Genomic DNA, 14,740 nt, shown 5'->3' with positions numbered 1-14,740 from the left:
CTCCTCCACCGTCTCCCGCCCTCCTCCTTCTCCGTCCCGCCGTCTGACCGCCTCCCCGACACCCTCAACACGCCCAGGCGTCCCAAAGGACGCCCTGGGCCTCCCGATTCGTATCCCGGCGCCGCGGTTCAAGACCGCGGCGCCGTCGTCTCGCTGGTGAGCCCCTTGCCCCGTCCTCCTGCGCGCTGCTCCGCCCGTCCTCCCACAGCGCGTCCCACGCCCCGGCCGCTTACAAGATGCGGTGGGGCGTGTCCCCCGTCCCTCCTCGCCCGTCTCCCGCGCCCCGCGCTCAAAACGGGCGCCCTACGGCCGTCTGCGCGGGCGCCTTCCTCCTCCTCTTCCTCCACCTCCTCGCCGCCCTCGACCTCGCCGTCCCGCCGTCCGACCTCCTCCCCGACACCCTCAACACGCCCATGGCGTCCCAAAGGACGCCTCGGCCCTTCAATTCGTATCCCGCGCCACGGTTCAAGACCGCGGCGCCGTCGTCTGCTGGTGAGCCCCCAGCCCCGTCCCTCGTGCGCCCTGTCCCCGTCCCTCCTCCCACAGCACGCCCGCACGCCCCGACCGCGTACAAGACGTGGGGGGCGTGTCCCCCGTCCTTCCTCGCTCTTCGCCCTCGCCCCGCGCTCAAAACGGGCGGCCGTATGGCCGTCCCGCGCGCGCGCTGCCCACCGTCCTCCTCCACCATCTCCCGCCCTCCGCCTTCTCCGTCCCGCCGTCTGACCACCTCCCCGACACCCTCAATCGCCGAGGACGTCCCAATGGACGTCCTCGGCCCTTCGATTCGTATCCCCGGCGACCGGTCGTCTCACGGTATGCCCCGTGCCCCGTCCTCCTGCGCGCTGCCCCCGTCCCCACAGCGCGCCCACACGCCCCGGCCGCTTACAAGACGCAGCGGGGCGTGTCCCCCGTCCCTCCTCGCCCTCTCCCGCGCCCCGCGCTCAAAACGGGCGGCCCTACGGCCGTCCGCGCGGGCGCCTTCCTCCTCCTCTTCCTCCACCTCCTCGCCGCCCTCGACTTCCCCGTTCCGCCGTCGACCACCTCCCCGACACCCTCAACACGCCGAGGACGTCCCATGGACGTCCTTGGCCCTTCAATTCGTATCCCGGCGCCTCGGTTCAAGACCGCGGCGCCCGTCGTTCGCTGGTGAGCCCCGTGCCCCATCCTCCTGCGCGCTGCCCCGCCCATCCTCCCACAGCGCGCCCACACGCCCCGACCACGTACAAGATGCGGCGGGGCGTGTCCCTCGTCCCTCCTCGCCCATCTCCCGCGCCCCGCGCTCAAAACGGGCGGCCCTACGGCCTCCGCGCGCAGGCCCTGTCCGCCTCCTCCCCACCTCCTTGCCGCCCTCGACCTCGGTCCGCCGTCTGACCGCCTCCCGACACCCTCAACGCGCCGAGGACGTCCCAATGGACGTCCTCGGCCCTTCAATTCGATCCTGGCGCAGCGGTTCAAGTCCATGCTGCTACATGTGGGTGCCCTAGGCCCTCCTCCTCCACTTCTTCACCTGTGCCTTTCTCATCCCATTGCTTGGCTCCCTTGACAACAGCCTCCCCTCTGTATTTTACAACTTGTAGTAGATACCACTCCTACCAAATAGATCTGTTGAAGCTATCAGTTTGAGTGCAACTGTGAGTGGCACAAGGCAAACCTGTGAGATCCTCTAGTCTGAAGGACTTGCTCTGAATCAAACCCACTGCAGCCTCTCCCACATCACTCCAGATCTCTTCCAAGTGAATGACCTCATCCTGACGCTTGATTCTCCACCATACATTGGCCTGTTCCTTGACCTTCTCTTCTTCTTCCTCTTCCTCTTCTTCGTCTTCCTCCAGGTCAACAATCTGCAGCTGCAGAACCTCTAGAGTGGGGATGGCTTTGGCTAGTGCCTCAGCCAACTTCTTGCAAGCAGTGCCACTGTCCATGTTGAGCCCTTCAAACAGCCTGTCCAGAGAAAAGCCAATGCTGAGATGGATGAGAGGAACTGGAGAGAACCTCCGAGTCAGAGTGACCTACACATAATTATAAGAATCTGTCTGACATGAGTGCTGAGAAACATACCAAAAGCACATCAAAAGCACATTGACTGTGATTCCAAAACTTCTTGATAGTCAGAGACCTGACGTTGAGCTCCACTGCTCTGGTAAGCATCTCGCATGGGACAGTGAGGGAATCTCCATAGTCCTCCCACCAGAGTTCGATGAAGGAAAGGGAGGCTAAGGACTTGATATGATTGAGAATCTTGAAAGGCAACTCCCCACCCTGGTAGTCGGCATGTGTGGAAGGGATGAACCAGGTCTCATCAAATCGGAGGGAGTCGATATGGGAGAAGGAACGGTTGTTGTCGTTATCAACATATTGGAAATCTGGATCGAGGTTGAAGTCGATGTCGATGGTGCGAAGGTGGGGCAAAGGGTGAGCCCACAGGACTGCAAAGGTCCGGTCGCAGTAGACAGAGAGGTGAGAAGGGAAGGGGTAGGAGGGACCAAAGATGGCTGCCACAAACAGAGTTCAAGGGACTTGAGATGGTTGAGGTCTAAAAGAGGAGACTGAACACCAAGTGTCTCAATGGCCATCCAATCCGCCAACTCAGACTCAAGAGCCTGCACGTACTCGCTCCTATATCCTGACAAGGATAGGGAAGAGAGTTGGGTGACTTTGGAGAGGGAGAGGATGAAGGAATGAAGAATCCCCCAGTCTTCAGCTGTAATGTCGGATGGGATGGTGCCATCCTGGAGAGACACAGACAGGGAGGAGAGACGGGGAAGTTTGGAGAGGAGGGGAGTGAGTGTGGCAACACTGGGGAGAGTCGCGGAGGTCAAGAGAGGGTAGTTAACTTGGAAATGAAGGAGATGTGGATGATGTGGAGGTTCTCTCCTGAGTTGAGAACCACAAGCTCAGAGAGACCTGGTGAGCTGCTGAAGAGGTTCTGGAGAACTGAATGGGGGATGAGATCGGGGTTTTCAGGAGTGATAAGAGACTTGATGTAGTGGCATGGAGGATAGGGAAGGTAGGGATGGATGGAAACGAGCCACTGCACCCATGCTAGAGCATCGGTTTTGTTTTTGTTGTACCACTCTTGAAGGTGGACGGTGGCCAATGCTGGGCGCATAGCAACTTCGTACATGGTCTTGGAGGTTTGTGCAACTTTGACAACAGAGGAGGGGGGAAGGTGGGTGCAGACAGCGTGAATAATGTCATGGTTGAGAGACATGGTGGATGATGACTGAGAAGAAGGCTGTAGGGCAGTGTGGTTGAGGTAGGAGGCAAGAGGGGTATAGGAGCCATAAAGAAAGTCAGCCTTACAGCCATTCTCACTGGGTATCTCCCACCCTCCTCCTTCTCAATCTCCCACCCACTACCTTCCCCATCCTCCATCCAACCGCCTCCCCAACAACCTCAGCATGCCCAGAGCTTCCCAAAAGATGCCCTGGGTCCTTCAATTCAATTTCAGGGCCACTGTTCAAGAATGCAGCACCAGTGGTCGTTCAGATAAGTCCTTGGCCCCCATTCTCTGGCATGCCCACCCCCATCACACCTCCACAGTACAACCACACACCCTGACCATGTATAAGATACGGTGGGCATGTCCCCCACCCGTCCACGCCCTTCAGCCACATCCCACACTCAAAACGGGGCCTGACGGCCGTCCTCCACAGCGACACACTCCCCTCCCACCCTCCTCTTCCTCCTCCCCACAGCCCTCGACCTCGCCCTCATGCCTCCTCCCACCTCACCAACACCTCAACACGCCGAGGACGTCCCAATGGACGTCCTCGGCCCCTCGATTCGTATCCCGGCGCCGCGGTTCAAGACCGCGGCGCCCGTCGTCTCCGGTAAGCCCCTTGCCCCGTCCTCCTGCGCGCTGCCCCGCCCGTCCTCCCACAGCGCCCGCACGCCCCGGCCGCTTACAAGACGCGGCGGGGCGTGTCCCCGTCCCTCCTCGCCCATCTCCCGCGCCCCACGCTCAAAACGGCGGCCCTACGGCCGTCCGCGCGGCGCCTCTCTCCTCCTCCTCCTCCACCGTCTCCCGCCCTCCGACTTCCCCATCCCGCGTCTGACCTCCTCCCCGACACCCTCAACACGCCCAGGGCGTCCCAAAGGACGCCCTGGCCCTTCGATTCGTATCCCGGCGCCGGGTCAAGACCGCGGCGCCGTCGTCTGCTGGTGAGCCCCCAGCCCCGTCCCTCGTGCGCGCTGCCCCGTCCTCCTCCCACAGCACGCCCGCACGCCCCGACCGCGTACAAGACGTGGTGGGGCGTGTCCCTCGTCCCTCCTCGCCGTCGCCCTCGCCCCGCGCTCAAAACGGGCGGCCTAGGCCGTCCGCGCGCGCGCGCTGCCCACCGTCCTCCTCCACCTCTCCCGCCCTCGCCTCGCCGTCCCGCCGTCCGACCCCTCCCGACACCCTCAACGCGCCCAGGGCGTCCCAAAGGACGCCCTGGGCCTCCCGATTCGTATCCCGGCGCCGCGGTCAGACCGCGGCCCGTGTCTCCCGGTAAGCCCCGTGCCCCGTCCTCCTGCGCGCTGCCCGCCCGTCCTCCCACAGCGCGTCCGCACGCCCCGGCCGCTTACAAGACGCGGCGGGGCGTGTCCCCGTCCCTCCTCGCCCATCTCCCGCGCCCCGCACTCAAACGGGCGGCCTACGGCCGTCCGCGGGGCGCCTTCCTCCTCCTCCTCCACCTCTCGCCGCCCTCGACCTCCTGTCCCGCCGTCCGACCGCTCCCCGACACCCTCAACGCGCCAGGACGTCCCAATGGACGTCCTCGGCCCTCGATTCGCATCCCGCGCCGCGGTCAAGACCGCGGCGCCGTCGTCTCCCAGTAAGCCCCTGCCCCTTCCCTGTCTGTGCTGCCCATGCCCTCCTCCCACAGTATGCCCACATGCCTGTATGCATACAAGACATGCTGAGGCAGGTTCCTCATTGATCCTTTCTTTTCCCAAGTCTGGATACCCCCAAATGTTTTAGTTACTCTGTATGTAGGATACATTTCAAATAAAACTCATTCTTTCCCCTTGCCTTTGCCCTTGCCCTTGAGTCTGGTGGCTAGTCTCCCCTCAGCCCTCCAAACAGGCTGCAACTTCAACTTCTCCTCATTCTCCTGCTCACACTCTGACCACCCACACTCACACAACTCCCAAGGATCCAGTACAGTATTCCCATGCTTATCCTGGGCCTTCAGCTCATGGTGCTTGGGGTATTTGGCAAAAAACCCCTCTGGCTTGTTCTCCAGCCTAGTCACTGTGATGGCATGAGAGAAGAAAACCAAGGCAACTCGGCCCCCAGAGAACCACTCAGGGCACTGGACATTGGACCATTCTCAGGGCTGAGATCTTGGCCTAGAGCATGCCTAGCAATTTTCCAGTCCCGAACCTTGTGGGCAAATTTGCAGTCCCAGCCAAGGATAATGTCTCCAGCACGGTACCTGCCCAACTCAGATTAGTGTTTGCTAATCTCAAAAGAAATGCACAAACTGAAACACTGCCCCAAGGGCAGGGAACTCCATCTCGCCATTATGGAAGAAACCAAGGGGAATAGTGAGAGTAGGCCCAATGTCACCATGGTCGAAGTGGAGGTCGAGAGGGAGTTTCCAGACAAGGGCACGTCCAAGCCAAGGTCCAGGGTCATGAGGGATCCAGCTCCCTGCATCAAACGCCTTCTGGTAGCGTTGATAGAGATCAGGATAGAAGACCTCAAACAGAGCACCAAAGTACGCGGCAAAGGGAGCAGAGAGGGTGTAGAACTTCTTTGTCACCTCAAGTCTATCAGACTTGGGGTTTTTGGGTGTCTTGAGATCGTTCTTGACTCCAATATCACTGCTTGGAGTCATTGTCTGCACAGTGTTAGCTCTAACTAAAGTACCACAGAGGCAGACTCACAAAGTGAGAATCCCCTTGCTGGGTCCAGCAATGAATGAGATGGCCCACTCCGGATCTCTCATTGCTCTTCTTCTCCCGTTTGCCTCGTTGGTATCGAAAGAGGTGAGTGTTGATGTCTTCTCGATCCCCCTCGTGACGACGATCCTTTTCAGGAAGGACAGGCTGAACATGGGAGGTGTAAAACTGACAGACTGCCAGCAACCTCATCTGCTCATCAAACTAGAACAAAATCAGACAAGCAGAAGACATAGACAAGAGCAGCTCACAGTGAGAGCATCGTTCTGGATAGAGACACCCTTATTTCTCAGAATATCAACATCCCTCTTCGTGCGCCCTTCATAGAGTGATTCAATAGGGTGAGGAGTATCCCCAGGTGTGTCCTGCCCAGATAGATGAGAAACATATAGGGTAGCACATTGAAAACTCACAGTCTCAGGGCGCCTACCAAGATAGTAGAGCACCCGCTGCCCCTCCGAGTCTTCAATGATGGTGGTGCAGTCAACAGACTTCTTTGGCTTGATCTTCTCCCACTCTGCATCCATGTCAGCCAACTTCTCCTTCTTGGTGGTAGAGCTAGGATAGAGCCTCATTGGCTTTGGAAGCTGGAAGACAGGAGCGTTGGCCAAGACTTCGTGGGCTTTAGCTCGACCTCGGGCTGCCCACTCCAAGACCTCCACTTCATCATAGACGATGTGGGCAGGGTCTATGACAGAAGATGGGAGTTCATTGACCTGGTGCTGGGGCAGGAATTTCTTGAAGGGCTTGAGATGCAAGAAACACACCCAAAAAGTAGTACTCACTGGTCTGGCAGGCTTAGCAGGCCTAGCAGGCCTAGCAGGCTTAACAGGCTCAGCAGGCTCAGCAGGCTTAGCAGGAGGCTGAGCAGGGCCAGGAGTCTATAGCTGTTTAGGGGGAATGTGCTGAAAAGAAGCCAAGTACTCACATAGTCTTTATCATCATCATCATCATCCTCATCCTCATCATCCCCATCTACCCAATCCTCCACTCTAACCCTCTTGGAAGCCTGGGGAGGAGCAGAAGTCTGCAGCTAGTGAGTGAGTGCATGGAGAGAGAGTGCAAGATACTCACAAAGACACCTCCTATGTTCTCCTGCTGATCCAGATCCAAGTAGTCCAAGGAGGGCCTAGAGTGCTTAGGAGCCATAATGAGGGCAGATTGGTGTGCAGAGAAGAGCTAGGAGGAGATGTAGAGGCTGGATGGTGGTGGTAGGACAGAGAGATGGGCAGAGATAAGGTCCTGCAGATCTACGCCCGTTTAAGCGCCCATAAGCGCCCATAAGAGCGCACTTCTCTAGCTGGCTTGCAGAACAGGAAGAAGACCACGAAATCAGACGATATTTGGCATGTGAGTACACCCAGACAATAGAAATCGAACACATCTTGTTTCATATCAAACGACCCAAAACTGACAGAGATAGAGCATGTACAACATCTCACTCAGTCAACTTGGCCCAGATTTCGAGAATTTTAACAGGGCGACGAAACTATGCGCAAATGAGCAAGTATATACGCCCAGACCGTCGAAATCCAATCACTTTGTTTGGTCCAAATCGGACGAAAAATGACTGAGATACAGCGTACATAACACCTCATTCGGTTCACTCGGCCAGAAATCGAAACCGTCATACTGGCATATTAGACAGCGCACTTGGGCGCGATAGGTGCGCATTGAAGCGCACATTACGACACAGCAAAGTTGGAGAGATGCGTTCAAGAACTGCCTGAGATATAGCAACTTCAATGAATGCCTGGGCCGAGTCGCTGGGAAATCGAAACAGGCGTACCAGAACATTAGACAGCAAACTTGGGTGTTTTAGATGCGTATTGAAACACACATTAGGACGCACCAAGTTTTGTGAGATGCGTCCAAGAACTGCTTGAGATATAGCAACTTCAATATATGTACAGGTAGAGTCGGTCAGATTTCCAGCATGAGAACAACTAGAAGAAACACATTGATTTTTGGCATCTGGGTACATGCCCCATTACAATGGGTGAAAAATTGTATCAAAATCATAGCAAACAACCAATATATTGGCCATCTTAGTGTATCTTTAGCTCAAACCAGGCAGACTTACAAAACACTGCAGACATCTTAGAATTTGAAGGGAGCTGGAACATCTACACCAAATACAGAAGGCATTCTGGCACATTCTATAGTGTACAATTTGAATAAAAACTGACAGATACAGAGGCCACTGAACATATAGCTTGTGCAGCCAGTGAGATGGCCTAGACTATAACTTATAGGTCCTTCTGGTCACATTACATGTATACAACTATATACACCATCACATTATGCACCTGTCATAGCTGAGATTGTGTCAAACAGACCACATTTGAGCTTACAACAGAGGTTTGAACATATGACCTATATGCTGGAACTACTCCTATACCTCCAATACTGAATGGTTTTGAGTGCTTCTTAGACAATAGTAATGCAAACCAATGGCAGAATGCTCATGAATATAAACAGCATTTTAGGGAACTGACTAGAGGAATTGCATGCTGTAGGGGCTTAGGCATATACCATAGTAGGCAACTACCATTACATTCACTGACAAGACTCCCTATTGCTCATTTCAAGTCCGTTTTCTATGATTCAAACTACATTTAGTACCCCCATGTGGTGGTTTTCCAATGGTGTATGTTACATAAGCATATTACCAGGCACAGCGCTATAACACAGTAACACTACCTAGTACCAGTTGCTGCAATATAGCAGCTGCAATACACAAGACATATCATGACAAATACCACCTGGTGACCTTTCTGACAAGTGTTCTAATGCACCTACATATGTAGTCATTGAATCAGAAAGCAGCTTATAACTGGCCATACACTGTACAAGTGGTGCTCTAGTAGTGTTACTAGAACCATTCCACCACATCTGTGTCCTGTATCACGTGACATACACCATCGGATCCGCATTATTAATGTGCATCTAACGAATCCCTAATCATCCCAAACAGACACAATCTGAGCTTATAACAGCAGTTACAACATATGAGCTATATGTCGTAGACCCTATTAAACCCCACCCACTATGTATAAATGAGCAACTCTTTCATAATCGTACCAACCACTATGAGGACTAGGTTCACAAATATAATCAGCATTTTAGGGAATTGATCTGATTTACTAGTAGGCAGATGTGGGTGTAGTAGGCAGGGGCAGGGCACTACAGCCACTGGGCGTCAAATAACTTGTGGAAGCCTCACTTTTCTGAAAGCAGCCCTTCAAAAATTGAATCAATTCCGATAAATCTTGAGTATATTCATAGTAGTAGTCCACATAGAGTCTGACTGAAGCCTCCAAAGAGCGCCCATCTCAGTCTAGTTGAATAGGTATAGACACTAATAGGCACTACAAAGTGTAGAAAGGAGTGAAGCGCTGGTCCCAGGTGGCAGTGCAAACCCAGCGCTAGTGGAACCCTACAGGGGGACCCTAACCCAGAGCTAGGGTGATGGGAGTAAGTAGAAAACCTATGCGTGGGAAGTGGCTGTGCTATTAAAAAGTAACAAAAATCCCAGAGACTAGCATTTTCCGTGTGTCGCGCGTCGCAGTCTGAGCCCACCCCATAAAGAACGATTCATTCGTACCTCATTAATCGTAATGGGGAGGTTGGCCTTGATCATGCATGGGATATGGTTCATCCAGCGAGTGAACGTAGGGTCCATGAACGTGCCTACACGTTTTCCAAGAGACAGATCGGCGATTGGTGAACGGGAGAACTCGTCAATCCACGCGAGGTCGATTCCACGCTCACGGAGCACGCGCTGCCATCTTGGAGGTGTCTCTTCGGGGAGCATGTTTGTGAGGGCAATCGTCATGCTACACCGGGCGGCGAGGAGAAGAAGCGCGTCCCGTGATTTCCACATGGCATGTATGGCAGCCGGACGAGAACTGTAGACCGCCTCATAGCCTTGATCTCGAGGAAGGAACCATTCGGAGTCGAATGGGAACTTGGCTGCTGCAAGATGTAACGTAAGGCCGCGGAGATGATGATAGGTGAAAAAGAGTATCTCTTCTAAGTCTTTCCACGAGTCGCGAAGCTCCCGTGTGAGCAACCATCCACCATCTCCCTGTATTAGAGGGGGTTGTTTATTGTCGATATACAGGCGGGAGAGGAAGGGAGCGTTTTGGACACTGGTGCGTAGCATGTACGCCATCTCCGGGGCTTGGTCGACAGCCCACAACGCCTTGCGCATATCCCGACAGTCCAAGTTGTTCTGAGGGTCGCTGATAGGGATGCCTGGGAGCCAATCGATGGGGGAAGGGTTGATAGCAACATAAACATGCCCCTCAAATCTATACGTCTTAACAGGGCTGGCGGGATATCAGTGTACTCGTATCATTGATGGCAGGATGTACACGTACTGTATATGAGCCATGGCAAAGTAGCTTCGGTCGTCTGTGATAACAAACAAGCATTTCGTCAGTACAAATGATAATAGGTATGAAGGAAAAAGATGCCAGGCGTAACTAGAACTGGGTAATTGGTAGACGGGGGAAGTAGAAGACTAGAGACGTAGGTACCCACCAAGATCAACAAAACGTTTTTAGAGCTAAGTTGGCAGCAAGATGTAGAGATTCTGAAGGGCAGAACATAAGACACAGGTGCGAGAATCAGCAGTATAACAACCCACATGTTGCGCCGAACCGTGTTGGACTTGTTTTGGGTGAGATGGACAGGGGTGAGCGAAGGCAGAGCGGGTATAACCGCACTCTTTGCCCCGGTGGTGAGAGAAGGAGAACACGTCCGTGCTGTGGTGGTCAAGAGAGGGAGAACACGTCCGTGTTGGACGTGACACGAGTCGCGTCTCATCAACAAGCGAGACGCGGCGCACTCGTGCATCTCATCATGTGACCCGCCCGAAAAACATTGTGGCCAACGTCGGTATCAAACTCGCGACCTGTGCGAGGGACGCGCGTCTGTGTCGATCGCATCCCGAGTTTTTCGGAGTCGCGTCTCACGCGACCCCAGCGCCTTCTGCCTCGCTCCGCCTCCACCTCTCCTCCTCCATATCCCTCACTCGTCCTCCGCGTCCGCTGCTACCGCTTCCTATCAATATGCCCGCAATGCTTCAAGAGCACCGCGCCGTGTGTCGCCCCGCTCCTCTCTCCTGTCCCCTTCTGACCTCCGTTCACAGACCTTGTACCTAATCATGCGCGGACCTGTGTCGGGTCCCGTACCACGCAAGGACCTCATCGAGGTGAGCCGTTCTCACTTCTATCGCGCGCCGCTAACCTCTGTGCTTGGTGCAGGCGCTCCGAGACGGCCTCGGGGCTTGCGTCGAAGTCACCAAGTGCGGAATTAGTGCGACATTCCGCCCAGGTGCATGTCGTTTCGACATACAGAAAGGCACGGCGCTCGGATTCCACAGAGTAAGTCGTACTACAGTCCCCATATCTGAGCGTGTCTAACGTTTGCAACACGACCAGCCCCACGGCGGCAAGGGGTCGAGGAACAAGAAGGAAAAACGTCCAGACGTGGTCCCTGAACACATCGCTCGCATGTACGTTATCGCAATCCATCCTTCTTCATTACTCTCTGACATTCAGATGCAGAAAAGGCAAGGAGCTCGCGGATTTCATCGGACTCAGCCACCACGCGACTGGCTGGAATGGCGCGGCGTGGCGCGCCCTCTGCAACAAAGACTGGTCTCGGAGTAGGGCCGCATTCGAGGTAGATTAGCAGTGCTACATAGTAACTTACAAAACGCGCAGACGACGCGGTAATTTTCTTCTTTGCATTGCTACTAAACAGCGCAGCCATCGCACTTATTGCGCTTACGTAGACGGCTTATAGCACCGCAGAACGAGGAAGCTAAGTAATTGTCTCAGTAGTTAGCGATCAGGGTTGTATCTACCACCTTAGCACTTCCTTTGAATATATTTTGTTGCCCTTGTGCTTCGGTCTTGGTTCGCGAGTCGAGTTCCTGGACGGGCGACAGGCGAAGTGCCGGGTGGCGGACGTGCGTGGCCACGCATTGTGTGCCGCCCGACGTCCATGGACACGCGTGGTGTTCCTGCATAGGTCAATGGGTGCGCGCATGCGCCCCCGGTCTGTGCCTGTTCCGTATCAGCGATCGGGATCCCGGAGCGTCCAGTGCTTCAGTCCGGACGTCCTCGAGCACAGCCACCCCCGCAAAACCTATATGACGTCAGGCGATCGAACTGGCACACTGCCGCTCGTCCTCCAGCCGGACGAGTTCCACATGATAGGTCGGGGGGTCTTGGCCTTCGGATAACACGTACGCGTATACCCTAGAAAGCCATTTTCGCCACACGTCCCGTTACGCCCACGCGTCTTCACTTCAAGAGCACTCGCGGCCCTCGCACACTAAAGGAACCCTCCACGGGGACCGGCGAGGCTTGATCTAGACATAGTGGTCAAGTCAGGGCTGTTGCGCTCAAAATTTCTCATCAGTTGATGCCGAGCCAAATTTGTATCACCTAAGGGTACGCCGTATCGGCTGGTCTTCGTTCACGACTCCAATTCCCAGACAGCCGAATAGCCGCGCTACTTAGAACACCGGCGGGGTGGTGCCGTTGGAACGAGACTGCTTCAATAAGGCAAAACCGGTTGTCTTCTGCCGTGCACAAGATGTCGGCGCGCGCATTATGGAGGGTGGGGGCGGGTGAGTGGTGCTTTATTGCACGGGACATTGATGAGGCAATGACGAGAAGAGAAGAAAGCCGGAGAACGTCGGGAGGCAGGCGACGGACTCATGCCACACCATGTGGATGGGTGTATAAAATGATTGACGGGGGATAACCACGCATTTTCATATGGTATCTGATATGAGAAGAGCTATGGAATGTAAAGGAATGACGAGGGGGGCGAGAAGAGGAAGCTAGGGTGAATACAACAGTTCGTCAAAAGGGAAAGGCATTGTTTCATTAGTAGCACTAAGACGCCTCTTCTCTGCCAGAGACAACGCTGCATACCATTTCGCATCGTAAAACCAGAGGGGGAGGTTGCCTGGCGGGAGGCGCTTGCTGCTGGTATGGCCCACAAACCGTCTCAACGGCTGCGCGCCCTGCGTAAAGGTTGTTCAACGGTTATCGAGGTGGTCGCTGTCAGCATAACCGAAGACAACTCTTGCCCACTTGGCGCGCCAGGCAGGTACGTGACTCAACAGGACTGCACGCCCATCCATGTTGACATCTGATTCGTCAGAGCTGCCGTACCCCAGACCGCCCCACTCGAGAACAAATCGGACCGCCGAGTAGTATCCAGGGCGGGGCTCCTCTGCTGTGGGGTCGTGCTCATTGCCAATGGTAGCATTGACTCGCTGATGGTGACGCTTTATTCCCGTTAGTAAGCGGGCGACCTGACGAGCCGGAATACATACCGTTTGCCGTCTAGTGTTGGCTCGGGCTTGCTTCAATCGAGTCTTCTCGCTTTCACTGAGACAGGCGAAGGCGTCATCATAAGATTCATCGCCCTGTGGCTGTCCCTTGCGCCAAAGCCCCAGGCCACGTCCGAACTTGGAAGTTATGCGGCCAACGAGATACGACTCGTCGTCGCTAGGAAGTATCGGCTGATGACCACTACACAGCTCTTGAAAGCGTTCCAACATAGCCTCGAAGATTTGCTCGTTCCAGAGGGCTGAAATGGGCTTCGGGTTGGTACCTAACCAGAATTGCGGAGCGGCGAGATCGGGTCCAGGGCAAGACTGATCGTGCTCGAAGGCTCGCACACGATCTGCTGGGGCGCAGCTCTGAGCGTGCCAGGCCATGTCCTCTTGGATACCAAATTCTTTCCAGACGATGCAACAAAGTCTCTGCAACACGATGAGACAGCGGCAAGCACTCTTCTGAAGACCGCTTACCAGGTACTGCCTGTGAAGGTCTTTGTCGAGGGGGGGTTCAGCATCGTCTATCATCTCTTCGTCGTCGTCGACCTCCGTGGTCACAGCAGCAGGGGTTCGTTTGGCCTTCTTATCACGTTGTTTTCGTCGTCGAGACTGAAAAGCTCCGGAAGTTGACGAAGGGGCAACGGAATTTGCAGCTCCTTTGCTTCTATCAGGGGCATCCGCGAGGACCAGCTCATGGGACATACCAACGCTGTGGGATGGGGGAGCGTCGTGCCCAGTTGTGATCGCATCTGGCTCAGAGGAGAATCCTTGAAGACGTGGAACGGTCACGGCTGAACGCCAGCAGGAATCGGTCTAAGACTTGACGTGAGCGTACAAACCGCCAGACTCTATAAACGACGTACGGTGTGAGTTTGAGTGAACGACGTAATGCGCAAGGGAGAAACCCGATGGACTGAGGAATTAGCGTAAAGAGCTGTACGACTGACTGCTGTAGGGGTCAGGGGTAACGGGGATCGGGAAGCGAGAAAAGCGCGAGGCCGCAGCACTGTACGAGAACTGGACAGTTGCGAGGGGATGTGCACAATGTTTGTTGCTACCGGAGCGCGACGAGCATGAGGAGTGGGTGATACAGGTGCATGACAGTTTCGTGGGACGTGGAGACTTGGCATCCCGGGGGCAGGCTCGGTGGCTTGTGCGCGTTTGTGGGCTTGTGCGCGTTTGTGGGCTTGTGCGCGTTTGTGGGCTTGTGCGCGTTCGTGGGCTTGTGCGCGTTCATGGGCTTGTGTGCACTCGAGAGCGAATTCTTCAATAAGCTTCCGCTGCTTGATGCGCTCTTCCTCTGTGGCTCGTTGTGCAGCCGCCATCTGCTCCCTTAAGGTTTGAGCCACTTCTGCCGCTGCCTCCTTCTCTCGTCGAAAGGCCTCCTCCGCCGCCTCCTTCTCCCGTCGAAAGGTCTCCGCCACCGCCTCCCGCTCTTGTTGTGCAGCTTCCGCTGCCGCCGCTCTCTCTTGTTGAACA

At 55.3% G+C, this 14,740-nt stretch overlaps 7 protein-coding genes across 7 annotated transcripts; 3 read left to right on the top strand and 4 right to left on the bottom strand.

Moving 5' to 3' along the window:
* Positions 1 to 236: 236 nt before the first annotated feature.
* On the top strand, positions 237 to 1,150 carry BXZ73DRAFT_108843 (uncharacterized protein; the record flags this gene model as incomplete). Its single annotated transcript, XM_048017230.1, has 2 exons — positions 237 to 813; positions 861 to 1,150. The coding sequence occupies 2 exons, from the start codon at positions 237 to 239 to the stop codon at positions 1,148 to 1,150; spliced, it is 867 nt and encodes a 288-aa protein (XP_047870943.1).
* Positions 1,151 to 1,564: 414 nt separating this feature from the next.
* On the bottom strand, positions 1,565 to 3,211 carry BXZ73DRAFT_108842 (uncharacterized protein; the record flags this gene model as incomplete). Its single annotated transcript, XM_048017229.1, has 5 exons — positions 1,565 to 1,602; positions 1,652 to 2,009; positions 2,059 to 2,426; positions 2,504 to 2,796; positions 2,835 to 3,211. The coding sequence occupies 5 exons, from the start codon at positions 3,209 to 3,211 to the stop codon at positions 1,565 to 1,567; spliced, it is 1,434 nt and encodes a 477-aa protein (XP_047870942.1).
* Positions 3,212 to 3,715: 504 nt separating this feature from the next.
* On the top strand, positions 3,716 to 4,058 carry BXZ73DRAFT_108841 (uncharacterized protein; the record flags this gene model as incomplete). The annotated part of the gene is made up of 2 exons (XM_048017228.1): positions 3,716 to 3,833; positions 3,886 to 4,058. 2 exons carry the CDS (start codon positions 3,716 to 3,718, stop codon positions 4,056 to 4,058), a joined length of 291 nt encoding a protein of 96 aa, XP_047870941.1.
* A 1,289-nt stretch (positions 4,059 to 5,347) lies between these two features.
* Positions 5,348 to 5,759, bottom strand: BXZ73DRAFT_24703 (uncharacterized protein; the record flags this gene model as incomplete). The annotated part of the gene is made up of 2 exons (XM_048017698.1): positions 5,348 to 5,428; positions 5,478 to 5,759. Coding segments are annotated over 2 exons (363 nt in total), but the record flags the coding sequence as incomplete, so codon positions are not given.
* A 3,671-nt stretch (positions 5,760 to 9,430) lies between these two features.
* On the bottom strand, positions 9,431 to 9,706 carry BXZ73DRAFT_58156 (uncharacterized protein; the record flags this gene model as incomplete). Its single annotated transcript, XM_048021638.1, has 1 exon — positions 9,431 to 9,706. One exon carries the CDS (start codon positions 9,704 to 9,706, stop codon positions 9,431 to 9,433), a length of 276 nt encoding a protein of 91 aa, XP_047870939.1.
* Positions 9,707 to 10,967: 1,261 nt separating this feature from the next.
* Positions 10,968 to 11,592, top strand: BXZ73DRAFT_83447 (uncharacterized protein; the record flags this gene model as incomplete). The annotated part of the gene is made up of 5 exons (XM_048023920.1): positions 10,968 to 10,997; positions 11,048 to 11,110; positions 11,163 to 11,282; positions 11,340 to 11,413; positions 11,466 to 11,592. The coding sequence occupies 5 exons, from the start codon at positions 10,968 to 10,970 to the stop codon at positions 11,590 to 11,592; spliced, it is 414 nt and encodes a 137-aa protein (XP_047870938.1).
* A 1,363-nt stretch (positions 11,593 to 12,955) lies between these two features.
* BXZ73DRAFT_108838 (uncharacterized protein) lies at positions 12,956 to 14,498 on the bottom strand (the record flags this gene model as incomplete). The annotated part of the gene is made up of 7 exons (XM_048017227.1): positions 12,956 to 13,195; positions 13,256 to 13,687; positions 13,736 to 13,917; positions 13,966 to 14,074; positions 14,125 to 14,174; positions 14,209 to 14,267; positions 14,320 to 14,498. 7 exons carry the CDS (start codon positions 14,496 to 14,498, stop codon positions 12,956 to 12,958), a joined length of 1,251 nt encoding a protein of 416 aa, XP_047870937.1.
* Positions 14,499 to 14,740: the final 242 nt, after the last annotated feature.

Source organism: Epithele typhae (genome assembly GCF_022376455.1).
Source record: "Epithele typhae strain CBS 203.58 chromosome Unknown BXZ73scaffold_192, whole genome shotgun sequence".
Taxonomy (NCBI): domain Eukaryota; kingdom Fungi; phylum Basidiomycota; class Agaricomycetes; order Polyporales; family Epitheliaceae; genus Epithele; species Epithele typhae.
Note: the sequence above shows the minus strand (reverse complement) of the source record. Positions and strands in the feature narration are given on the sequence as shown.